Source organism: Aethalodelphis obliquidens, unplaced genomic scaffold, assembly GCF_003676395.1.
Source record: "Aethalodelphis obliquidens isolate GAN/ISIS:26980383/991018 unplaced genomic scaffold, ASM367639v1 scaffold7, whole genome shotgun sequence".
Taxonomy (NCBI): domain Eukaryota; kingdom Metazoa; phylum Chordata; class Mammalia; order Artiodactyla; family Delphinidae; genus Aethalodelphis; species Aethalodelphis obliquidens.
The window spans coordinates 20,919,437-20,946,530 of NW_020837951.1; the positions used below are offsets into that span (position 1 = coordinate 20,919,437).

A 27,094-nucleotide genomic window follows, 5' to 3' on the forward strand; every position below is an offset into this window, starting at 1 on the left:
TTATTCAATACAAAAGACTGGAGAAAGTAAATCAAATTCAAAAATAGTAGAGTGAATCAATAAAAATAAAACAAATTAATGAACTGGAAAAGATATAAATTGGGATAGATAAAAAATGAAAATATGTAATCTTTGAAAAGACCTATAAATTTGACAAACTTCTAGCAAATATGACAGAAAGAAAGAGAGAAAGAAGAGGAAAGGAATCCCGCGCTCCTAGAGCCCGTGCTCCACAAGAGAAGCCACCGCAATGACAAGCCCGCGCACCGCAAGGAAGAGTAGCTCCCCACTGGCTGCAACTAGAGAAAGCCCGTGCACAGCAATGAAGACCCAACACAGCCAAAAATAAATAAATAAATAAATTTATAAAAAAAAGAAAAATAGCTCAGTCTGAAAATGTCTGCTACCAAATTCAATGTTTTTTTTTAACACATCTTTTCGATGATGTTATCGCCAAGTATTAAGTTAAGTATTTAATACATATTAGTCATTTTTAGTCACTTAAAGTTTTCTTAGAAAAGATTATCGTTAATAAATAAAAAATAAATAAAACTTTTAAAAAAAGAAAACATTTTCTGACTTGTAGGGTGAATATTCCTCAACTTGAATTCTAATATTTTTCCCCAACTGGAAAAATAAAATTTGTTACATTTTAAATGTATAATTTGTAAACACATTTGAAGATGAGGTCCTTGTTTCTAAAGTACTAAAAATACAAACTAAGCTATAACCATTTATAAAGTAGTTTTAATACAATTTAAAGTATTATAATACAAAAATACAGTAATTATTTCTATTTGGAATATTCAGCTTTCTATGGATAAATACTTTGGGAGACTATTCACAAACATGAAAGAAATTTATGTGCATTTCTGCAAAATAATTGTGAGAGAGAACGTTATATTTTCTGGGGTTTTAATTTACTTTTCTTTATTAAATAACTTTAATGACACAACAAGGATGTCTGAAGTTAATAATTATAATCATTTTGAACAACCATTCTTATTCTGCTCAAAGAGCACTGTCAAATGTGTTAAATGCAACAAATATCACATGGAGAATTTATCTGACCGAAAAGATTTTCCTAAAAATGAGGAAGTCTGGAACCTGACATCTACTTAGCTTGGTATGACTTTACACAAATGGCTAACAGAGCTCCACAGATGGACAGAAAGACAGAGTTTGCAGTGGAGCCTTCTGCTCCACTAACAGGATTTTTAGGCCTGGGGCTCCAGGAAGCATATGATTAATTAGCTATAAATGCCTTCCGAAAGTGTCTTCCCTACCTATATGCTGTGTCTGAGCACTCACATGTAGAAATGCTTCTCGTTCCATGATTTCCCCCTCCTCCGTGGTTAGGAGAAAACACCTGACATGGGATGCTTTACTCAGTATGCACTGACTATATCCTGAGGCTAATGCACTGTGACCAGGACAATTTTTTTTAAAACATGGTTTAACTTGTCTTTTAAACTGTTTGTTGCAGCTACAAAAATCAGCCAGCTTTGCAGTACCATTTATTGAATGAATGAAGACTGGTCATACCCAAATACAGACAAAATACCGTGATTAAAGCATGCTCTCATTATAGAGACATCACTGATACTCATTAGCTGATTTTATTGGATTGTTTTTCTTGTAAGTTTTAGGCTGTACCAACAAATACTGGAAACAATAGAAAAATCACACTACATTAGAGGCAAACATTATCATACAACAGAATAAGCCACTGGGACATAAAACTAGAATTTTATTTAGAGCACAGGTACACAGACAAATATGAAGCAAAAACAGTGAGCTGATAAAGATGAAAACATCTTGGTGTAAAAGATCAGTGAGCAGCAAAATAAAAACGAAACCTATAGTATATTCTTAATAACAAAAAAGTTCTATCATATTATTACAAATATCAACTGGCAGAAGATTAATTAACCAAGAGTATCACAGTCACACATTTTAAATATTAACAGAAATTTCCCTCCATTTCAATACACCTTTCTCTTCTTTCTTTCACACATTATAATTGTAGCAGCTTAAAAAGAGAATTTTAAAAGTGAGCAAGCACACATATGCTTTTTTCATGTAAATCAGTTAAAAGCTACGTGGCCAGAAAATATATCAAATTGACTATCAAAAAGGGGGAAAGTAAATCCATCTTCAAAGAACAGTATCATATTTTTTCATAAAATTTTTCTAAGTATCGATTGTGGTGGTTATATTTCTAAACAGATGCCTAGTGTTAAATTATACTGACCAAATTGGTAAATCGACCTTTTTATTCCCAATTAACTTCCAAGTGGTAGAATAAAAGGAATTTTAAAATCATTCTTATAAGAAAGATGGAAGGGAAGAACTTATTTAAGTTGTATACAGCATTCATTCTATGAAATCACCAAAGTTCCTTAACAGATCAATGAGTCTCTAAATGTGATTGTGTTGAATCCAAAATGCTTCTAGTCATTATCTACCAGTTTTCAGGCCTATGGGGTTACAAGTTATGTTTTCGGATTACAACGAAAATGTACAAACTATGAGGCTAATCTGGCAAATCTATGTCTAATTTCAGCAGTGAAAAAAAGGTTAAAGTCATGGTGGAAACAAACTCTATAAACTAGAAACCTAATAAATATATATGTATTATTTGATTAAAAAATTGCCCTAGGCATAAAGGCCTCAGGACATACAAAAAGTACAAAAGACCCAAACAGGGTAAATAAACCCAAGAGCAGGATTCAAATAAATGTGTCCATTACTATCTAATAGAAACTGTTAATCATCATATCAGGACATATCACGCCATAATCTTTGGTGTTCAAAATATAAAAAGAATTGTAAGTACAAAGATCTTGCCTGAAAACTTCCAATGCAGGAACAAAGAAATATTTTAGTGTCACTCTGGAAGCCACTGGACAAGGGCGGAACTTCTTTAGAACATACATAATTGTATTTCCTTTTATTGCTTTGTCACCTCCATTGAGGGGCAAATGTTTAAAGCATATTCTGGAGAAAATGCTCATAGTTAAAATATGCCTTTCTTTTCCTGTAAGCAAAGATGTGGCAGGGGCCTTGAATTCATTTTAATATTCTTAGAATTAAATCAGCAATTTCAGAAGCAATGTTTCCAAATACAGCATTGGCTGCCACCATATATCTGACAGTCACACAGAAAGCCTCTATGTAACTAAGGAGACTGTCCCTTTATTCAAAGAATCTTATAATTATAAACTCACTGAACAGTCAGAATGAAACCCTGCATTACGTGAGTTTTGGAATGCTGGAAGGAAGAGCCTGCTTTTCTTAACATTTTATGATATTTCCCTTCCATTCTGAGTATACATGTATAAATAAAGTATAATGATATTTTCCCCATTTAACAAAGTATAGTAGAATTAATCCATTGAAATAATGTTCTCTCTAATGTCAGAGTTTGCTTGGAATTGCTGAGGCAAGCTGGAAACACCAGGAAGCAAACTAAAGACAGGTAGGCATGAAAAAATTCTGATGGTCATAAGGCAACCAAATATGTCAACTAAGTCTACGCAAATGCTGAATATAAAAGTTAATATTTGGGAACTCTGAGGTTTCCATGGTCTCATAAATAAAATGAAAATACTAAATATTCTTATTAAATGCGATTTAAACAATACGCCATGATAACCAACAAAGATAATGTATGTGCCTCATAGTCTTCTGTTATTACATTGTTCAACCTAAAATATCTAGATCAAGGGAAATTATGCTGCTACATTGTCATTCTATTGAATTTCTCAAGTATCAGGGAAAAAAAAAGATTTAAGGGGGGAATATTAGGAAAGTTCAGAATTCTTGCTTTCTCTTTTTGCAAATGTTTCCCTTTCAAAGAGTTGGGGAAAGTGCAGAAGGAAAGCTGACCTGGAATCATACATATGAAGCAAGATTTTGAAGTTGGCATCACTTGACAACTATAACATTTCCTTCTGTAGAGGCCACTAAGTGCTGGTTCAAAATATTAAACAGCTAAGTACATACTTTCACAAGTCACACAAATGTTGACCGGCACAGCCTCTTAGCACAGTTTTTCAGTTTAACTACAATAAGTGATAGCAGCAATGGTTAACAATTCCACATAAATACCACAAACACACATATGAAAGAGCACCTAAAACATGCAAAATCTCAACAGCGACATCACTGAATATACACAATGCATAGAAATTGTAATGGTTTTTGGCAAGATGGTGTTTTTTTTTTGTAACAAATACTTTATAAAACAAAAGTTCTTTTGTTATAAACGCTATTTAAAAAGTTGTAATATAATGAACTGTAGATATAAAAGTTCACTTAATCTGAGTGGATTAATACTAAGATGAACCTGCTACTTTATCCAGTATAAATAATCAATTATAAATTAATTTCTAGTGGAAGTATGTTAAGGTATTTGATTTATAAAATTTAAGAATTACAGAAAGTAAACAGGCATAAAAATCACTTAAATACAGTATGCACAATTACTGTTAGGATTCTATATTGCTGATTCTTCCTAATTCTACTTACCACAAATAAATAAACTATGCCAAAGCATTTTCAAAGCTCTTTGAAATGAGTGTATGATGGTAAAAATTTCTAATTCCAGTGTAATACAAAGAACATTAGAAGTCTAGTGAAATTCAACACTGAATTCAAGACATATAATTCCACTGTACCTTTTTAACATCCTAGAATTTCATCTTTTTTCTTCAACTATGATCTGGTAAACATAATTTATAAAATAAAAATTTGTTAGATTTAAAAAATACTTGTTTGAATTGCTTTTTAGAAGAGTAAGCTGGGTAATATAAGAATTTACAAATAGTTTGTATTTCTATGTCTTCCTGCTGTAGGTTTCTTTCTTTAGTTCTCATTTTCTTTCCCCTTCCTATCTCTAAGTAAATTCACTTCAGAAACATCCTAATTACATTGACAGAAATTTAATCCTTTTGATTGAAAATGTTCCAAACCTTCAAGATGATTTTTTATACTTTCCATAGACTAAAAAAGGGTATAGTACAGTGTATTCAAAACCAATAATATAGATGCTATGTCGCTGGGTATTCAAAAGAATACCACTTTAAATAAAAAGTTACTTTTCAGTTCATAATCTATAACTGGAATTCATATACTTGAAAACTGTAGTTTGTTTCCCCTCCAGAAATGAAAACAATATAAATGGAGAAGGCTGAGACCTGTTCCTTAAAATAAAAGGTGATTACAGTTAGAGATTATCCCATCAAATCTCAAAAAGAAGTTGCTAAAAATTAAGGTGTAACATTACACAATGAAAAAAAGTTCACGTGCAAAATAGCCTATTTGGAAACTGGCAGCTTGAATCTAGTCCTTAATAGAAACTTGTTTGAGAGCTTAAAACACTATTAAAATTTTCAAAACAAGGATACCCCTTCTTACTCAGTGGGAAGGTAGGGTTGTTTTTCCTCCCTAAACCCTACCTATGGACTGGAAGTCAAGGTGCCTGGATCCTAGTTCTGGCTCTGATTCTAACAAAGTGTGTGCACCTGGGCATCCATCTAATCTCTCTGGGACTGATTCTCTTTTCTATAAAAGAAAAGGGATGGATTAGATTAGATGTTTTGAATCTTATTTTCCAGCCTGGCACACATGAAGGATGTGACAGAGGTAGTAGGTCATTCAGTCTAGTGAGACTCAAAGTAGGAAGGTAGGAGTATAGGGAACATGAGAATTCCCGGGGGATCTGTGTTTCAGGATGTGTTCCCTTTGCGATCTCCATGCAACTCTGCCCTCCTTGCCTCCTCCCCGCAAGAAGACATGGTGACTCCTATTCTTCACAGCACTGAAAAAATCACTGGGCTAGATGATCTCTTAGGTCTTTTCCAGGTCCAGCCTCTATGATTATAATTCACTCAACAAAGATGATGGTTACTTTAATACTCTGACCTATTTTTTTTTTTTTTTTTTTTTTTTTTGCGGTACGCGGGCCTCTCACTGTTGTGGCCTCTCCCGTTGCGGAGCACAGGCTCCGGACGCGCAGACTCAGCTGCCATGGCTCACAGGCCTAGCCGCTCCATGGCATGTGGGATCTTCCCGGACCGGGGCACGAACCCGTGTCCCCTAAATCGGCAGGCAGACTCTCAACCACTGTGCCACCAGGGAAACCCTAATTAATATTCTGATCAAATTAGTACTCTGACCTAATTAAAACTGAGTCTAATTCAACAAAGGCATGGTTTACATAAAAACTCAATTTAAATGTATTAAAATGCTTTCTTTTAAAAAAATAATGCAATCTTCAGTACCAAATTAGGTCTTTTCTTCAGCTTTGGCAGGCCCAATTAGTCAATTTATAAACAGGATGGAGTATGAGAAATTTTGTTTATCTTTCTTTTCTCTGCTTAAAAAAGTAAAATCAGAGTTGTTGGCAGTTTACCAATATCATCCTCTCTTTTCTGTTTTTATATCAGTAGAAATACACCAACCACCAAAGGATGATATATGCAGTACATTTCTTTACCCCAGTTACGTTCTATGGCAAGGATCTCTTAAAATCACTCTATCTTCATCACTTTGCCTTATGAAAACCTATGTATTCATATCATCTCGGCCGGATCCAATGGGGAGGAGAAGCAATTATTCGAATACCATGCATTAAGGGAAAAACAACAAAAAAACAATTGAGGATGCCCTTGCCAATGATGTATTTCTTAATAAGTAACTATCTACATCATATCATATGGTAGATTTGTGGAGATATATCTTGTATAAAGGAGTTCTGTTTGAGAAAAATCTTTTAAACTGATTGATACAGAACTTAATTCCTTAGATTTATAACTAGTTTTTCAAGAAGGAACCTTTTAAAAAATACCTTAATGTAATAAATTATCATACACTCCCCTTGATTTTTTCCCCTAGGCTTAGCAATTATTTCCTTTATTACATGGTAGAGACTATTTATTTATAGATGTTAAGTATTAAAGCTTTGTTTTGGCTAGAGGAATAAAGATCAAAGTGCTCTTTTCCTGTAGATAAAGAAAACCAAACAGAAGAAGGCTGATTGAAATCAGAACTGTTTGTCTTTTAATATCTAAAACTGTAGAGATAGTCAAACTAGAAAAAATCTGAATGGCTTTAGTTGATCTCTAATACTGAGAATCATAAAGATACTATTTCCCCCCAAAAGCTTTCTGTTAAAAACAATCTTGACTGATTAAAAAACAAAATAATAACAAAATCCTCTATTAAATAATTTGCTGGCACCAATTTGCAGAGAAGACCAAACTCCCTGGCAGATCGGCAATCAATATTCATACCTGGTGGATGACTATATCAGCTTCTAGGCTTAAGAGAGGTATTTCCTCTGCCCAGAACCTCCCTCTTCTCTGTCTGAATTATAAGGAACTCTTTTGAAATAGGATTTTTGGTTTATATGGGGTAAAAACAAAGGACAATCATTTGTTAAAAAAATATAATTAGGGACTTCCCTGCTGGTCCAGTGCTTAAGTGGTTAAGATTTCATGCTTCCAATGCAGGGAGTGCAGGTTCGATCTCTGGCTGGGTAACTAAGATCCCACATGCCGTGCAGCACAGCCAAAAAAAAAAAAAACAAAAAACCATATATATATATATAAATATATAAAATTATTTGTCCATATACACATTCACCTCCATGACAAAATTAAGAGTTCTTTAAAGAATGACACAAACTTTTGCTCTCTAGTCATGGCGAAGGGGAAACAAACTTTGCTGAATGTTCCATCTCAAAATAACCACAGTTAGGGGGCCTATATAATTTTATGCTGACAAACATGCCAGGGGATGGCACTGCTCTCAGTCAATTCAGAGTTGAAAGAATATTGATGATTTTATTATACAAGGGATTCCACTTAAAATTTATCACTTCAGAGAATCTAAAGAAGCACAGTAAATCACTTTGTGAACAGGCAGCCACAGCAAAAAAGGTTAGTGCGTAATGGTAGCTGGATATAGTTTCAGATCCTGATACCCTTATGTATTAAGTAATGCAGGCAACCTATCTGACTTCTCTGGATTTCCTCATTTATAAAAGAAATAATGATACTTACCCTCACAGGACTATTGTAAGAATTAAGTGAAACAACTTACAAAAGCACTCAGTACCATGGTACGTTGTAAGTACTTAATAAGTGACACTCATTGATGACAGTCTGCACATTCTTATGCATTGTGCATCTATGTGAACACAATGGATGGTGTAGAAATGGCTTTACCTTATTACTGACTTTAAAACAGGCTCTAAAAGATCCTCCACAAAATACTCAAAGCAGTATTATGTATTCTACAGCAAACCAACATATTCAATGGCTAAATAATGGACAAACTGTGTGAGTAAAAATTTGAGAAACTATGCAAAATAGTATTGGCAGATAGTTTTTTGCTGGGCTCTCAAAAATGAAACCAAACTTCTATTACAGTATCTTTTATAAATGTTTTGAAAGCAGGAACTATTTTGTATATCTTTGTACCCCTCTTAGTGTCTAGACACTAGGTGTTCAAATATTTGTTGATAGAACTATAAATTTTCATCTCAGTGAAGTCATCTGATTTCATGGCATCTAGAACCTAAGCCATATGACTTAATTCAATGAAAGTATCAGCTAACCATGACCTAGTTGAAAAACCAGAGACCTGATCTATACTAGAAAACTTTCAGACTATTCTTTTGTAGATCAGGAAGTGATTTAACATGGGGAAAATTTAACACAGGGAAAACTAACTATAATAAAAATATTTTAAGTACCTGATATATTATAAATCATATTCAGACCACCCCTACTAACTATGATAACAGATGGACTCTTAAGAATAAGCTCTGTTGGATAAACAACCTGACTCTCTCTAACCTTTTCAAGTATTATGTTTTTTTTTTTTAAACTGCTACCATCTATGATTTTCAATAGCCAGGCACTCCCATGAATATAGAAGAAAAACAATTATGCAGCTTATGTCATCCAAATGCTGACAGATGGGTTTGGCATTTTTGTTGTAGACAGTGCAAAACTTCCAGAGTCATGTGAGGGGCACTGTGGAATTTCTTACATGACATTACATTGACCTTAAAGCGTAAACTGCAAATACAGTTTTATTGTTTTTGTATGAACCACAGGATTGCCTGGAAAGGCAGCATGTTCAGTTATAGTGAACACCTGCGGACTGTTGAATTTTTGCTAAAGCACATACACGATTTTGGCATCAACCACTGCCGCAGTATGGATGTAATTTTTTAAAAAGTTAAAATAGCAAATAATACATATGGTATCTGGCAGTAGTATATCCTCAGTATTGTTTGTACAAAAACACAAAATTTAGAGGTAGTTGCCACTAATTTTTCATAATTTAATTATCCCCAAGAGTTACAATAATTCAGCTAAAATTCTACCAAGCCATTCTTCGTAAAACAGTTTTCTAAATTTAAATGTCACAACGTTCCTATTTGGTTTGAGTTATCAAAGCAAAATATAAATAAATAAAAAATAATTCACATTCTCAATCTGCGTTCTTCTAAATGAAACTGCTATAGGATTAAATAAGAGAGAGATTTTCAGTTTAGTACCTCAATATACACAAACAGGAATTCAAAATTTCCCAGTTCTGCTTTCTCAGTGCATACTGACTAACCTTCTTCCCCATGACAAACTTACTTTGCTGTCAAAAACAAGAGTTTTTATGCAGAAACAAAATGCACAATCACATTTTAAATGTTTTACAGAAATCTTTTTTTTAAAATGAGAGGTAACCTATGTTAAAAAAAAACAACAACTTATTTTTAAAACAGAGTTCTTTCACAGTAGGCTGTCATGTGCACTTCTGAGCCCATTACAGGGTAAGAAGAGGAAGGTTTTGTTAAGATAATTGGAAGAATGAGGCTCTGTGGTTCAAAATGACCAGAAGAGGGGGGACGAGGGGACACTGTGTGCCTTCATGAAAGATCACTCAGCCTTCCTTTTAATCAGACAGACTTGAGAGATGGGAAGGCACCATGTCCTCATCTCCAGCTCAAATCACTGGAAACTAATTACAGGTTGGAACTCAGAAAGGTAAATAGAAAAAACTCTGGAGTCAGATGACAGTACCATCTCCTTAGCTATAACCTGCTACATCTTGATCTCAACATAAAATGGAGATAATTAATCTTCTTTTCAAAGTTGTTGAAAGGATTAAAGACCATGTATACAGAAATAAATACGTATGTATTGAAATGTCTGAAGAAATATTTACTAAAATATTAACAGTGGTTATTTTTGGCTGGCAGATTTATGAGTACATATTTTGTTTTCTTTATGCTCATCTGGATTTTCTAATTTTCATAAATTAGTATTACTTATATAAGTGGTGCATGTAAGTCACTTAGCACACACGGTGCTGGTACACAGACTGGTTCAAAAATGGTGGCTACCATCATTATTAATACAAAAAGATAAAAGCAAAGTATCCTGCTCTTTCTTCTTGTTTCTGGATGCCTCTTTATGGAAGGAAAGTCATGAAATGAAGTAGATTGCATAACACAAAGGCCACGGCAGACTTCCCACTCCTGAGCCAAAGGAAAGGTCACAGCTTATTAGAGTAATGGGTCTTTATGTGTTTATGACTTAGTGTTGGGAAGAGCTGCCTAGCCATGGGAAAGCTCAGCTAACATGATGATTTAGCAAAGCAAATCAAAATGAAATTTGTCCTGGTCTGGTACAATAAATTAAAACATAAAATACCACCTAGCTTCCTAGCTAATGTGAATTATGAGGATGCTCTGAAGAACAAATACTTCCCAAATGAACGCCCAGATCCAACAAAGTGATTAAGATTTGGATTTTTTTTTAATGTGTTAATGATTATACAAGATAGGAACTTAGCTCATCTAAATTATTTTATTATTGAAGTATCTCAACTAATAATTCACCATAGGCTTGAAAATAAAGACCTTAGAAAAACCACCACAGAGAGTTGTTTAACCAAAATTATAATTATTATAATTGCAGGATTATCACACATAAATGCATTTGTATTTACTGTAGAAGAAACTGCACATTTTCAAGGTTTGAATTCAGCTAAATTTGGTAACAAAATGTTGTTACCTAAAATGAGTGTCAATATTCCTTTGATCTCAACTACAGAGTCAAGTAATCCCCTAGGGAAAACAGACTGAAGTTCAATGCTTATAAATAAATAATTCAGGGGATTTGAGCTTTGAAGAGTATGAGGTTTTTGTTGTCTTGACTAGTGCTTCTAGATTTTTAGTAAGACTTTTCCATTCTCTACTTTCTCTTTATGTTTGATATACAATCTAATGCTTGGGAACATTTTCAAAGCTTTGGTAGTTTTAAATTTCTTGTAAATCTGATAATCAAACTTCATTTACATTGATTTCTTAGAAAACAAAAAAAAAAATTCTCTCCAGGTTCAAGCACAACAGTAAAAATGAGCTAGTAACAGTCTTTTTTGCCATAATATTGGACTTCGCATATTATTTTAAAATTATATAGCTTCCAAAAAGAATGGCACCTTTATTCCCTCCTTCTACCCTCCTCTGCCCCCAAAAGAAGTTAGCTAAACATCTAGATTTTCATAAATTGCAAAAAATGAGGCACAGAGACTAAAATCTAATTATGCTTAAAAAAAAAAGACTGTAAATAATTTTTCTAGCTTATACCAACATTTTCTTATTCTGGATCTGACAGTTTTGTGTAAGCAGTAAAGTTAATGTTGTCTCCTCCTGATTAATGCAGAATTTTAAAAATTAAAAAAATAATGCCATTTATTAAGTAGACTAAAAATGAGAGGTGGGGTGGGAAGGAAAAGCAGGAGTTGAGGACACAAGTGTCTAGGCTGACTTTCAGTTTCCTTTTTGATAATTTTTTTAAAAAATGGAATTCTTTCTCTGCTTTGTGTTGCCTGAGAACCACTATGGTTTTGTAAAGTCTATAACAGTAATTATATTTAATCACCACGAGTACATTTGTTTTAAGCCTATGAATACTACGTTAGTAATACTAAACTATCTCCATTGGCTTATTTGTAAAAAGAAAAATATATTATATATTTATATTCTTATAAAGTTAACACTGAGGGCCGAGGAAAGGGAACGAGAAGCAGTGTTTAATCACAGTTTCTCTGGACTCAATAACCAGACTGGGGTCTTGCTCAAGCCACCTGGTCAAGCAGTGTCTGAGGAAGAGTCATAGGAGGCAGAGACGATGAAATTGCCGCTGTTGGAGTGCCCGGCCACTGACTGGGCGGCCTGCTGGCTCAGATTGTTACAGATAAGCACCAGCTGGTTGCTCTGGGCCTCGGACAAGGTGCTGCAACTCTGATACACGCTGAAGTTGGTTTTCCTGCCAGGGATGTTCCCCTTCTCACACATGGTCTTCACCATCTTGGCCAGCTTGTTCTTGCCGAGGGCCTGGCAGTTGTACCAATGCAGAGCCGCCAAGTTCACGACCGGCTTAATGGACAGGTAGAAAGGGGCATCCTCATAGCGCATAGCAGGAGGACGCCGTTGGGCATACTCCTTATAGTCTTGTATGGGGCAGGTCTGTGGAGCATGCTGGGTGGCATACACACGGGAGTCTGTCCCCCCTCTCTTGGTTTTGGCATTTAGGTCACCAGTGTCTTGACCCATCCACTCCAAGTACTCCAGCCCCGTTTCTGTTACCCGGAGCCGAATATCACCCCACTTTAAGGTAGACCCGTGGAAGCCCGTACAGTGCCCAAAAGCTTTTGTGTTGTTGAGCCAGACGAGGTTGAGCAGACCCTCAGGGTTATAGCGGCTTAGCAGTCCCCTTTTCCGCAGAATGAGCTCATCAGCAAAGGTGAGCTTCATGGACTTGTGTGGCTTATTTCCTTTTCCTTTGCAGCGGAGTTCAATTTGCTTCTGTTTCAGGGCCTCTTGGGAGCGCTTGAATTCCTTATCCCTGGTGATACTGTAGCCATACCTGTGTTCTTTTAGGTACCGTTCAAGTCCACACTGGTAATTGGCCAAGCTGTTGGGTTCATACTCGGATCCATCCTTCTGCCTGGCATCCACAAAGAAAGAGGCCAAGTAGGCATCCAACTCCTTGCAAGGGATGACATAAATCTCTCTTGTTTCAGAAGGATACTTGGAGATGAGGAACTCCCGGAAATTGCGGAGCGCGGTCTGCGTGCTCCGGATGGTTTTCTCATTCTGCTCCCTGCTGAGCTCAGCTGCTCTTTCATCCTGGTCTGCAACAAATTGGGGAGGGGAGGGATAAAGAGGGTGTTGATGAGTTCAGACAATGCACTTTCTACTCTGAAATAAAGTTTCCTTTTATAATGAAAAAGAGAAAGAAGGAATCAATTTTACAGAGATTACTAATAAATGTTATTTACATACCTGTTGCATTATAATAGCCAACTTCAGTTTCACAAATGATGTACTAGACAAGAGACGGCCCACTACAATCAAAATGAGCTTCTCATGTCATTGGCACATAGTTTAGTGCACGAAGATTTGTGGAAAGAGTGGGATTAGAGGCAGCCTTCGTTTTAGGAAAAAAGACAGAGGTGTGCTATTTACCCTAATGCAGTGCGCGAGGGCCCCATCAGAGCAACACACGTATTTTAAATCACTTCATTTGTGAAACCAGAGGTTGTACTGGTTCCATTTTATTGAATTAAACAAAAATATTTGAATCTGTTATTTAGCATTATCTCTAGAGATCTATATTTAAAAATTACTAAATAGATCATTTACAGCAGTTAACGAGACACATTCTACAGCAATTCAGGTAAACGTGGTTTATAAATATTCTATATGTAATTGCAGGGCAGTTTATAATAAGTGATAAAAATATTTTGTGTTTTGCAAAATGAAAACAGACTCATAAATACAGAGAACAAATGGGTGGCTGCCAGACAGGAAAGAGGTGGGAAGGTGGGGCAAAATAGGTGAAGGGGATTAAGAGGTACAAACTTCCAATTATATAAATAAGTCACAGGGATATAATACACAGCTTAAGGAATATGGTCATTAATACTGTAATAACTTTGTACAGGGACAGATGGTTACTAGATTTATTGTGGTGATCATTTCATAATGTATGCAAATGTCAAATAATTATGTAATACACTTGAAACTAATATAATATTGTATATCAACTATATTTCAACACAAAAAAACTTGGTGTTTTGGGAAAGTAATGAGGATAAAACTTCACAGCTATAAAGACAGGACAATGAAATTTGAGTAAGGCTATTATAATCAAGATGTAAGGAAGGGGTATGTCTCTTGGATAGTTTAACTTTATTAATTTATTATTTATATTTTGCCACCAAAGACCGGAGGTGCCTCTTTCCATTATGGATCACCCATGATTAAGTAGTGTTGCTCTGGAGTAGTGGTTCTCACATTTTAGTGAGCTTCAGAATCACTCAGGATGTTCAATCAAAATCAGATTCCTCTATGCTCAGGATGAGGTTCAAGAGAACACACTGGGAGAAAAAAGATCTAGTGCTTATGGCTTATGAAGGAAGCCCTACTCTGTTTTACTAAATTTTTTTCTTTACAATGATTAAATTCAGTGATATCATTTAAATGATTTTCTCTCAGTAACATGTAATTTAAATTTGGGATGTTAACATTAACAATAAAATCATTTTGTCAAAAATGACCACAATTATGTCAGACATGGTCTGGGTGGAACTCAAAAGAGAAATTCTAAATATGAAATTACACAATAGAAAAAACAGGCTATCCTATTGATGTTGAGAGGCCAACACTAAGGTTAATTAAAAACAACATAAAAATGTAATTTCTGATTCTAAAGTATAATATAAAATTATTTTGTTTATCCCAATTATTTTATTTAGGAAAACTTTAGATTTTTAAGGCTGCTCAGTGGGAAGTCTTTGAAATAACCACATACAATAAGAAAAATAAAATTTCGAATAAACTGAATTTTATTCACAAACACTACTTTTTGTATTACTATACACATTTATGAATGTCCATATTATTTTAAAATGACAGTTGTAAGGTATAATTGCCAAAGTTCTCATAACTTTACAAAATGAAATGAATTAAAAAATCACTAAACTAGCTAATTAGATATTTTTATAGGCATATTTTTTGAGAGCATATTTCCAAAATTCAAATACACAACAGTATATTTTATCCTTCATTAGACTTAACTTTTGGCTATGCTATCTTCTTCCAGTTGAACAATAAAGATGTGTATCTTTCCATTAGAAAGGTGAAGCCACATGTAACCTTTTACCATGCTAGCTTCCGTGACTGTTTACATGCAAAGCCAAAGGGGTCAGCACATCTGTTTACTGTGGCTACTTGTTCAAATATCTATCACAACAGTCTTCAAACTTTAAACAAAGACTTTCTAAGAAATAAACATTCAAAGACAATTTTAGGGAAAAACATTTCCAGTTCTTCAACTTTCACATGGAATCCTTTCTAAAATTTAGTCTGAGATGAAGACCGAGTTTTCCATCCCAAACCTACTGTGTTACATACTCTGGGGCATTAAAGACTTTGAGGAGCCAAACAAAATTTATAAGTTATAAATCGATGATCAAATCCAAATATTGTCCACATTCTTGTCCTTCTCTGTCTTATACACATTCTGATATAGGTGAAATTTGCCATTGCAAACAGGGTATTTGGCCTGAATTAAGGTGTACTGAATTCAGGATTTTTGAAAGGGTTTTAGGTTAGTGAAGTTGATTCTTTTAATTGGAACTGGAATATTCTGCAGGACTGCCAAAATGTTCCAGATAAAGTAGAAGCTTAAAATTTTATTTAATTTTTTCATATTTAGCATGCTTTTGTTCACAAGATGCCTAACAACTATTATCAAATCATATGAAATACTGATTCTAGTTACAGTCAATCCTCATCATTTCATAAAATATTCAATATTTTCTACCTTTTTACAAAAATAAACTGACTGAAACAGATCCACATTATTAGCACCCTGCTAAAACACTCACAGTTGACCAACACCACAGCACTACTTCAACATCCTCAGCCCAGCATTTCCAAGCCTTTTTGTACTTTCTATTTGGTCTCAATCTTAGTTAAGAATCTGTGATACGGTGATTTATAAAAAAAAAAAAATATATATATATATATATATATATATATATATATATATATATATTTGGTCTTCGTCCAGGTTCTTGGCACAGAGCTCATAAAAGCCTTAGAATTTTCTGTGATGAGGGCGATCAATGTGTCTTTTGTTAATGTTCATGAGGTAACTTTTGGAAGGCACCTACGGGTAGGGGATGGTTGTCAGTGGAGGCAAGCAGGAGATTTCTGGGGTGGAACTTTCAGTCCTAGCCTACTTCTCCACCTTTGGGGAGGGGAGAGAGGCTGGAGATTGGGTTCAAACACCAATGATTTAATCAACTGAGTTTATGTAATGAAGGCTCCATGAAACCCCAAAAGGACAGGGTTCAGAGAGCTTCCCGGCTGGTGAACATGTGGAGAGTGGTACACATTGCCCTGAGCATCTTCCATGTGGCTATTCCTGAGTTATGTTCTTTTATAATAAATTGGTAATCTAGTAAGTAAAATGTTTCTCTGAGTTCTGTGTGCTGCACTAGCAAATTAATCCCTGCCAAGGACGGGGGCCTTTGTAATCTTCTATTTATGATGGGTCAGTCTTATAGGACTGAGCCCTTAACCTGTGGAATCTGATGCTACCTCTAGGTAGGTAGTGTCAGAAGTGAACTGGATTACAGGACACCCAGCTGGTACAGGAGAATTTCTTGGTGGTGTGAAACCCCTCTACTGCCCAACATCAGAACTGGGTATATAACTGTAGAGTCATTCCATCTGTAGGAAAATAAAAGTAGAGTGTCACATTATTATATCCTTTCCTAACAGCCTGGAATTCACCACAAGAGGAGGTTGGAAGGGTAGAGAAACCCTCATTCATTTTGCATGAATAGGGGGAAGTAAATGGCTTTAAAGTCAAGTAATAGTAATACGCTTTTTGGCTAATGACAAAAATCAAATAAAACCGGGGAAGACTGATAATAAAATATAGAACTGTTAATAATTATCTTGCATTTATCTCTAGTTTTAGAAATTCTTCTGATCCACTTCCTTTTAAAAACTTTTTGTTAGGTATAACATGCATACAGTAAAGTAGACCAGTCATTAAGTGCGTGCAATTATTTTTCACAAATTGAGTCCCATGCCTAGATCAAGAAAAAGAGTATCAGGAACTTCCCTGGTGGTCCAGTGGTTAAGACTCAGCACTCCCAATGCAGGGGGCCCGGGTTTGATCCCTGGTCAGGGAACTAGATCCCGCATGACGCAACTAAGAGCCTGCATGCCGCAACTAAACGATCCCGCACGCCGCAGCGAAGGTCTCACGTGCCACAACTAAGACCTGGCGCAGCTAGCTAAAAACACAACACAACATAACATAAGGAAAAGAGTATCACTAGCACGTCCGAAACCTTCCTCACGTCCCCTTCTTCCAGTTGCTCGCTCCCACCAAGAATAACAGCTATCCTGACTTGAAATAGCATACGTTTGTCTGGCCTGTTGTTATAACTTATATGAATGAGATCTTAGAGGATGCACTCTTTTGTGTCTGGCTTCTTTTGCTCAACATTACGTTTGGAAGTTTCATCCATATTGTTATGTAGTTGTAGATAATTTATCTTCTTTACTGTGTAACATTCCATTGTGTGAATTTATCACAATTTATTCTTCCACTCTATTGAACATTTGGGTAGTTTTCAGTTTAGGGCTATTTCCAATAAAATTGTTACGAACACTCTAGTAGGTGTCTTTTGGTGAGTCACATGGATGCATTTTTTTGGGTGTATACTTAGAATCAGAACTGCTAGGTCATAGGAAATCACATGTTATGCTTTAATAAATACTAATAACCAAGTTTCCAAAGTGGTTGTACCAACTTGCTTTCTCCATGAGTGTGAGAGCTCAGATTGCTCCATATCTTCAGCAACACTAAGTAATGTTAGTCTTTTTTATTCTAGCTATTCTGTTGGATGTGTAATGCTACTGCACTGAACTTTTAAATTTTCATTTCTCTGATGACTGATGAAGCTGAACAGCTCTTCACAGGTTTATTGTACACTCAGATATTTGCTTTTGTAAAGTGCCTGTTAAAGTTATTTTCTACTGGACTGTCTGCCTTTAATGGTTTTTAAAATTTTTATTGTATTTTATTATTTATTTTGGCTGTGCCGGGTCTTAGTTGTGGCATGTGGGCTCTTAGTTGTGGCATGTGGGATCTAGTTCCCTGAACAGAGATCAAACCCAGGCCCCCTGCACTGGGAGCACAGAGTCTTACCCACTGGGCCACCAGGGAAGTCCCTGGCCTTTACTGTTTGCAGGAGGTTTTAACATATCCTGCGTATGAGTCTTTGTCAGATAAATGTATTACAAATATCTTCTCTGAGTCTGTGGCTTGCCCTTTCACTTTCTTAATAGTGTCTTTTAAAGAACAAGAGTTCTTAATCCTAATATAGTCCAATTATCAATTTTTTCCCTTTATGATTCATGCTTTTTTGCATCCTGTTTAAGAAATTCTGCTTATTCCAAGATCATGAGATATCTATTTCTTCCAAAAGCTTTACTGTTTCAGTCTTTACATTTTGATCTGCCATCTACTAGAACATCCATCTATATGTTCTAAGATAGAAATTAAGAGTAATTTTTTTATATGGACCTCGATCCTTTTGATTTTAATAAAATTTGAATAAGCAATACAGCATATGGTACAGTATCTAAAAGCTACAAATGAGTAGAAAGTAAAAGTAAGTCCCCCCCTCATCCCATCTCCTTGTCACCGTATTTCCCTCTACATGGGAACCAATGTTACCAATTTATTGGGTATAATTTTGGGATTTTCTATGCACACACACTTATTCTTCTCCTTTCAAAAAGGGTGGAGGAATATACTATGCATCCTATTCTGCAACTATGCATCCTATTCTGCACTTTGCTTTTTACCATTAACAATGTATTAGCAATAGCTCTATATCATTACACACACAGTTGCCTCAATCTTTCTAATAGCTGTAAATAAAGTATTTTATATGGATACACTAAATTTATCTGATTCCCTGCTGATGGATTATCTGCATTATTTCCATCCTGTTCCTAGTATAAAAAATGCTGCACTGGGTATCCTTGTATACATGACATTTCCTACACATGAGCAAGTATATATACAGAATGAATTTCCAAAAGTAGAACCGCTATATTGTTGTTGCCCTGTACATCTGCTGCGCCAATTTAACTTCTGTGATAAGGTATGAGAGTGCTGGTTTAATCATATCTTCCGAGATATAACGTATTATCAAACTTCTTAATCTTTGCTTATTTAATTTGTAAAATATACATTGTGGTTTTTAAACTTTCATTTCTTTTATGATAAATGACATTTAACGTTTTTCAAATACTTATTAGCCCCCTATATTTTCTCATTTTCTATCTGTGGATTCTTTCTGTCCTTTGTCCATTTAAAAAAATATTTATTTATAGGAGCTCTAGATATATTTAGCCTTCTTTTTCTTCTTATTATTATACTTAGCCCTGTGTAATGTATATAAAGATGTGTATATGCGTATTTTTTTTTTGGTTGCCTTTTGTATTTGTGACTTGGTTACATTTATGGGATTGAATTTATCTGTTTTTAAAAATATTTCCTACATTTTGTGTTAGACATATTTTCCCCACTGTGAAACCATAATGCAATTCTCTTTTGTTTTCTTCAAAGCATTCTTAATTTCATTTTTATTTTATTTATTTATTTTGGCCACGCCACGCAGCATGTGGGATCTTAGTTCCCCCACCAGGGATCGAACCTGTGCTCCCTGTGGTGGAAGCCTGGAGTCTTAACCACTGGACCACCAGGGAAGTCCTTTTAATATTTAAAATATTTGATCATCTGAATTAAGTTTGGTTTAAGGTAGGTACCAACTTATATTTTTTCCTAGATAGCCACCTAGCTGTTATCAATAAATAACAGTGGTGATTGTGGTTGTAGAGAAGTCAATGGTCAGCATAATCTTTCTCCCTTCGGGGTCTCTTGATTGCACTTTGGGGGTGGGAGCTGGGTAGCTAAATGATTATTTCTTTATCTGTGAATGGCTACAACTTTACTAGGCTATATTTCAGTGTTGATCACTGTGCACCCATCTTTTTTCTGGTACACAGTGTGTCCTTTCAGGTCATAAATTCAAGCATTTCTCCACTGCCTTGTTGCAGTGGCAGATGACTTCCCATAAAGATGGCAAATGTGTATGTGGTCCTCTACTCAGTCTTGCTTCGTCTGCTACTCTCTGCTGTCAAATAGGGTCCAGGGAAGCTCTGATCACCAACCCAAACTCCCCATTCCAGTTCTTCAAAAGTGATTGTTAATTTTGCCACTCAGCAGTAGAAAACTGAGGTCTCATACCTTCATCTGAGAGCTACAGTCACAGTTCTCTTGTATCATATCCAAATCCCTGTTTCATCGCTGTGATCGGCAACCTTTCTTTATATACTGTGGTTCTAGCAGAAGACTTTTAGTTTATTTGAGAAAATGTTTCTGTTTCTCTTTCTTGTCTTGAAGTGATTTCAAAGAGAAGTCAGAAGTATGATCCAGCTGTTTGCATTTGAATGAGATCGCTGCAACTTCCAGTCCCTAACTTGATGCCATGCACTTAATAGAGATCCCATAAATGTTCACTGAATGCTTTTTGATCCATGAAATCTACTCTGAAGAAGGGTTATATTCCTGAAGATTTGGGCATTCATCAAAAACTCAGCAGTCAAACTTGATTAAATCTTGTTTGAATGTACGTGGTAAGAAATAGAACTTGGATTCTAAATAGCAACAAAAATTGTTTTCAACACAAACAAAAATGATAAAGATCACTTTCAATTTTCTTAAGAGAAGTATGTATACGGTTCAGCAAACTGAATGAGTCACTGTCATCAATAAAGAAAATGCACTGAGATGAGCAAAATGGTTTTATTATATCAAGAAAGTTGTGATTAATAACAAATTTTAAAAGCTGAATGTGGGTAAAATCCCAAAGGTCTAGAAAACTGAACAGAGAAGACAAGGTAACAGCCCAAAATATGCAAGTACAATTTTTTTTTCCTAAGCAGATCAGGTATTTAACAATTGGAAGCAAAGTTTTAAAGATGGTGAATGAGTAGGCATTAGAATCATGTTTCCTATGGCTCTCGTGAACCTAACACACCTAACAGTCTAATCACTATATGTGTCCAGACCTAAAACGTAACTTAGCTCTGTCTCCACAAACTTGCTCTTTCACCCAGTCAGTGCCTCCATCACCTACCTAAGTGCCCAAGCTGAAACCTGAGCACCATCCTTGACACCTGCTCTATCTACCCCCTTCTACAGCTAATCCATCAAGTCCTGCTGGGCCACCTCATTTCATATGCACTTAATGAGTAACTAAAACATATTAGGAATTAAGTAAAAACTGGGTTTAAAGGATGAGTGCTTTTGTGGAATTTACCATGACAAAATGACAAATGCTATGAAGAAAAATAACAGGGTACTGTGAGAAAGAATAAGTGACCCACTTAAAGACCTGAAAATGAGAAGCCAGTCATACAAAGTATAGGAGGAAGAGTAGAGGGAACACCACATGAGAAGTTCCTACAATGGAAACTGAGTTTGAGGACCTGAAAGAATGTCAGTGTGCCCAGAGTGAAGTGATTGAAAGGAGAGTGGTACAACGAGAGGTCTGAAAACTCACAGGCCGGATCTTGCCGGGCCTTGTCTGTAAGTCATTATTAATGACTTTGTATTTTATCCTAAGAAAACTAGTTGTTCAGAAAACTACATGGTCAGATTTGCATTGCTCTGTTATGATATAAACCTACCTCCTACCATGCTAAGAAAATCTTCAATAAACTCTGCTTTATATAAGTAGGGCTGAGTTCACAACTGGATGATCGGGTGGAAAACACTCCCAGACAATGAAATGATCCATAATCTGAACCTTCTTGATGGAAGCAGAAGGTCAGAGCCAGAGGGAGCAAGAGAATATCCAAGTCAACCACCACCTCCCCTCCTCTCCTCCCCAACAACAACAACAACAAAAAAGGTACTAGAAAATGTATGAAGTTTTAAAGCAGACAACTTTTCTATACTCATTTAGTCTCTATGCCCCATTAATTACATTCTTTTTTCATGTATTTATCATTTGGGAATCCTGAGTACCCAGCATATGTTCCCGCACAGCAGAGCTACCAAATGAAGACTGGGTATGAAGACTGTCTGAATATGTACTATTAAAAGAATTTTAAATCCATAGATCCTATATATATATTTTTTTCTTTTTTTTTTTTTTGCGGTATGTGGGCCTCTCATTATTGTGGCCTCTCCCGTTGCGGAGCACAGGCTCCGGACGCGCAGGCTCAGCAGCCATGGCTCATGGGCCTAGCCACTCTGCAGCATGTGGGATCTTCCCGGACCGGGGCACGAACCCGTGTCCCCTGCATTGGCAGGCGGACTCTCAACCACTGCGCCACCAGGGAAGCCCCTCCACATATATTTTGAATGACTGAACATCTCGGGCTGTGATCTGAGTTTGATATAAAAAGGGAGAACTTCTGGACATGCATGGCTTTCAAAAATGTATTCTAAAAAGGTCTGCCTTTCCCCAGACCTTCAGTTTGTATTACCTTCCCTCTCCCCACACCACAGCCTGCTGGGCTACTATTTTAGTGGTGCTGGCTGTCACTGTATCACTAGTATGGTTTTGGTTTTAAGTAGGGAGGTTAGATAAACTCTGTATGCAGAAGATGTGAGTGACCTTGGTTCTTAAAGTGGATACATTTCTTGCCTGTACCATCCTCGAGAGCCATATTTATTACTAAAACTTACTTGAAGTTTCTCAAAAGGGGAAGCCACCCCATAAACCTAGTGTAGTGAAACGGGTCTCTGATAAACGTAGCCAACAGACTGAAAAGTTTTAGATTACTGATTTCCAAGAGATCCATGACCTGGAGCAGGGCCCCAGGAAGAGCCTCAGCACCAGCCCAGGGAATCTTTGGAGAGCCTGAGTAAAGCTTTTATGCAGACAGCTTTTCTGTACTTATTTACATAGTCTCCATGCCCCATTAATCCAATTATTTACTCCCTTGTTAGGAGATGGCATGGAAAAACACATAATTAGTGCCGTATCTTGTGTTCTCATTAAACCTGAGGAGATTTATGTTAGATTTAAATTAGATCCATTTGCTTCTATTACTGTGGCACTCAATTTAACAAAAAATAAACTTAGCTATCACATCCCTTTTGTGATTTTATTAAAGCAATACATCTGAAGCAATAAGAAACATTTCCTGATGTTTAACTTCTTTTTAACTCATTTAAGAAGAGTATTTTGTCTTTTTACTTGATAGAGAAATGATGTTTAAATTCTCTTTATAAATCAATGAATAATAAGTCCATGAGCTTATTAAATAAGAATATATTTTAAATTTGAAAAGTAAAAAAAGCAAAAGAAATCTGGTGAGTAGATGTATTTATGAGGCTGCAGTTGGAATTAATATTTAATCCACATTTGTGGCACAGGCTCCAGGTTCTATAGGAATTCAGAAAGAAATAAGAGAGAGAGAGAAGTCAAAAAAAGAGTTTGAGCTGGGTTAGAGCTCTGTTTCGGGGAACAGGGACTTGGGTTAGGTATTAAAGGATAGGTACCATTTGGTTAAGTGGAACAGGAGGGTAGGGCATCCCAGGAAGAAACTGCATGAGCAAAGGGAAAGGTATGGGAAGGCTTGCGCTAATGAGGACTGTGAAACACCGATCCTGGTTTGGGGGTTAGAGTGGGAATAAAGCCAGGTCAGTGAGATAGACAAATGGAGGGTCTTATATAGTAATTATAAAGATATACACCAAGGAGAGGAGACTGAATATGCTAAATGCAAAACACCTCTACATGCCAAACATTTGAAGAAGGTACTTTAAAAAAAAATAAATCAACAGCCCATTTCTCCACCTCTGACATTCTTTACTCCCCTTACGCTGTTATTTTCTTCCATACTCCTATTACCATCTGACATAATACATATTTACTTGATAACTTGTTTTAGCATCTCTCTCTGCCCACCCAGTGGGCTGTGAGCTCTTTAAGAGCCAGGACTTCGCTGCTTTATTCCCAGGGTCTGAAAAAGCACCTGAGAAGTAGTAGCATTCAGTAAACATTTGTTGACTGAATTAACAACAAAGCTGAAAGGAAAGTTACTGAGATAACTCTGTGTGTGTAATTACACAATCCACTTTAGACCAACTATACTGACTGCATCAAGAAAGGACTAAAAATAAAAATCAGTGACATAAAATTAAATTTTGCGTCTCACAATCAGAATCTCAAAGTCACTTTATCCTTTATTGAGGTTCTTCAGAGTTAGCTGTGGTCAGGGCAGGTGATCTGGATGTCTATAATAATGAAATGATTTATAAGGCCACTGGAAGCTTTTCCCAGGGCTAATTTCTCAGGAAATAAGGACCTATCAGCTCTCACACAAATTGCTGTAAGACAATATCTTTATCTTAACTATCAGGATAAGGAAAAAACAAGTAATACTTTAACAAAAGTCCATACCAGAATTAATATATCCATAAAATCAAGGGACAGCTCCCTCCCTCCAATGCTGACCTCCACTTTATTTTAAAAAATATTTATTTATTATTTTTGACTGCGTTGGGTCCTAGTGGCACGTGGGATCTTTCACTGTGGTGTGTGGGCTTCTCTCTAGTTGTGGTGTGAAAGCTCCAGAGCGCACAGACTCTGTAGTTGTGGCACACGGGCTCTCTAGTTGCAGCATGCGGGCTTAGTTGCCCTACAGCATGTGGGATCTTAGTTCCCTGATCAGGGATCAAACCTACATCCCCTGTGTTGGAAGGCAGATTCTCTCTTTTTTTTAAATTAATTAATTAATTTGGCTGCCTCGGGTCTTAGTTGTGGCACGTGGGATCTTCGCTGTGGTATGTGTGATCTCTCGTTGTGGCGTGCGGGCTTCTCTAGTTGTGGTGCACGGGCTCCAGAGCACTTGGGCTCAGTAGTTGCAGTGCGCAGCCTTAGTTGCCCCACAGCATGTGGTATCTTAGTTCCCTGACCAGGGATCAAACCCGCGTCCCCTGCATTGGAAGGCAGATTCTTAACCACTGGACCACCAGGCAAGTCCCCAGACCTCCACTTTAAAAAGAGATTATACTGACATTATGGTGTCATCTATTGGGTACTTCTTCTATACACATATTCATTTGATGTAAATTTTCTTATGACTCTATGTTCAAGGGAAATGATCTTGGTATTAAAAAAAATATGCCCTGGCTGGTAATCTTACAAATAGGCCTACTTCAATTTTATTTGTCAGGGGTTACAAAACTCATATTTGCCAACATTCATGTTTCATTTTTAAAAATAGCAAAGGTCCTAACCTCTGCAAATTTATTTCAAAAAAGAGTGAGGTATATTTACTTTAAAGGTGGAAAAAAATTGAGATTACCTTATAACTACCATAAAATGTATTAAAGGGCTTCCCTGGTGGCGCAGTGGTTGAGAGTCCGCCTGCCGATGCAGGGGACACGGGTTCGTGCCCCGGTCCGGGAAGATCCCACATGCCGCAGAGCGGCTGGGCCCATAAGCCATGGCCGCTGAGCCTGCGCGTCCGGAGCCTGTGCTCCACAACGGCCCGCGTACCGCAAAAAAAAAAAAAAAAAGTATTAAGAAGTCAGTGTCTTCTTTCTCCTTTAAATACCCAAATCGTTGCACATTTCAATGCTTTTTCCTAAAACTTTAAAACACAGGCTATTTTCTAGGATTGTTAACATCACTAATTGAAGCCAGACTTGTATGCTATTATAGCTGTCTGACCAGCAAATTATTTTTATGCTCAGTTAATCTTCTCCAATAATGGAAGTAAAGCACATTTCTTACATACACATTCATGAGCATGAAAATTTAGCACAATAGTACCAGTTAGTCCGGTATGATTTTTGATAGTATTTTTCACTGAAGTAGAAATCACTTAAATAAACATTAGTCACCTGCTCATTTCTCCTGGTTGTATGTCATGTGACTCTAGAACCTCTGGAGAATTCCCTCCTTGATAAAAATCTAGAAATAAAATAGGGCACAAAAAATACCAGTATTTATTAAATAAACAAAGTGCAGGCAAAAACCTCTTCCTCACCTATATTCACTGTTGCCTGTATATATGAATTAAATCAGGCCAAGGTGCTGTGTTTGTTGGAAGGTAAGGTGAGACATCACTTGTGTAAAGACTAGGCACTATCCTTGCAGATCCTCGCCACAAGGAATTAATTTATGGCCAACAGGGTGCAGGAGTCTCCATTTTTAACAAGTTCTCGGGTAGTTCTGATATAGTTTCGGTCTAAGGCCATGCTTTGAAAAGCAGAGCTTCATCTCTCCTTCCCCCTAGAAGGCCTAAAAAATGACTCTTCTTTCAAATAAGTCTCAGCCCAAGCCTCAGTTACAGCAGGTGACACAGAGCTGGGATGGCAGATTTCCGGATCTGAATGTTTTTATGTCCCAGGCAGAACAGTTGCTTCATGAATAAATAATAAATGTTTAAAAGTGGCTTCTGTTTCAGTGAAAAATACTATCAAAAATCATACTGGACTAACTAATATTGTTAGTCAACAAAATAATGAATGAGTCAAAGAATTACTTCCCTCTGAAACCCACTGGATTCAGATTTTTTCTTTCATAATGTCTCTGAATTTATTAAGTTCAACATTGTTTCCCTAATTGCCAAAGATCATTTTTAAAATCTAACCTTGCCTGGTCCCTTTCAGGGCAGTTGACGTAGGTAGTGTAGTTAATGGTTAATGGCTCCAGCTTTGCCAACAAGAATGCCTACGTTAAAATCCCAGCTCTGCTGTTTCACCATCTATGTGAATCTGTATAAGTTTTTAAACTTAAGCCTCTGTTTCTTCAACTGTAAAATAAATATAATAATTGTACCCACTTCTTAAGAGTTGTATGAGAATTAAGGTAGGAAAGCAAACCACTTAGCTCAGTGTTGGACACATAAATCATCTAGTTCAACTCTTTATAAATA

At 36.3% G+C, this 27,094-nt stretch overlaps 1 protein-coding gene across 2 annotated transcripts in view; it reads right to left on the bottom strand.

The window, feature by feature from the left end:
* KIAA1958 (KIAA1958 ortholog) overlaps positions 1-27,094 on the bottom strand; it is a 172,306-nt gene that overhangs the window by 31,124 nt on the left and 114,088 nt on the right. The window contains exon 3 of one of the 2 annotated variants that reach the window (XM_027105188.1): positions 13,135-13,218. The exons of the other annotated variant lie outside the window; for it this stretch is intronic. Within the exon in view, the coding sequence (XP_026960989.1) occupies positions 13,135-13,218 (84 nt within the window). The remainder of the gene's footprint in view (positions 1-13,134; positions 13,219-27,094) is intronic. 2 annotated transcript variants of the gene reach the window in all.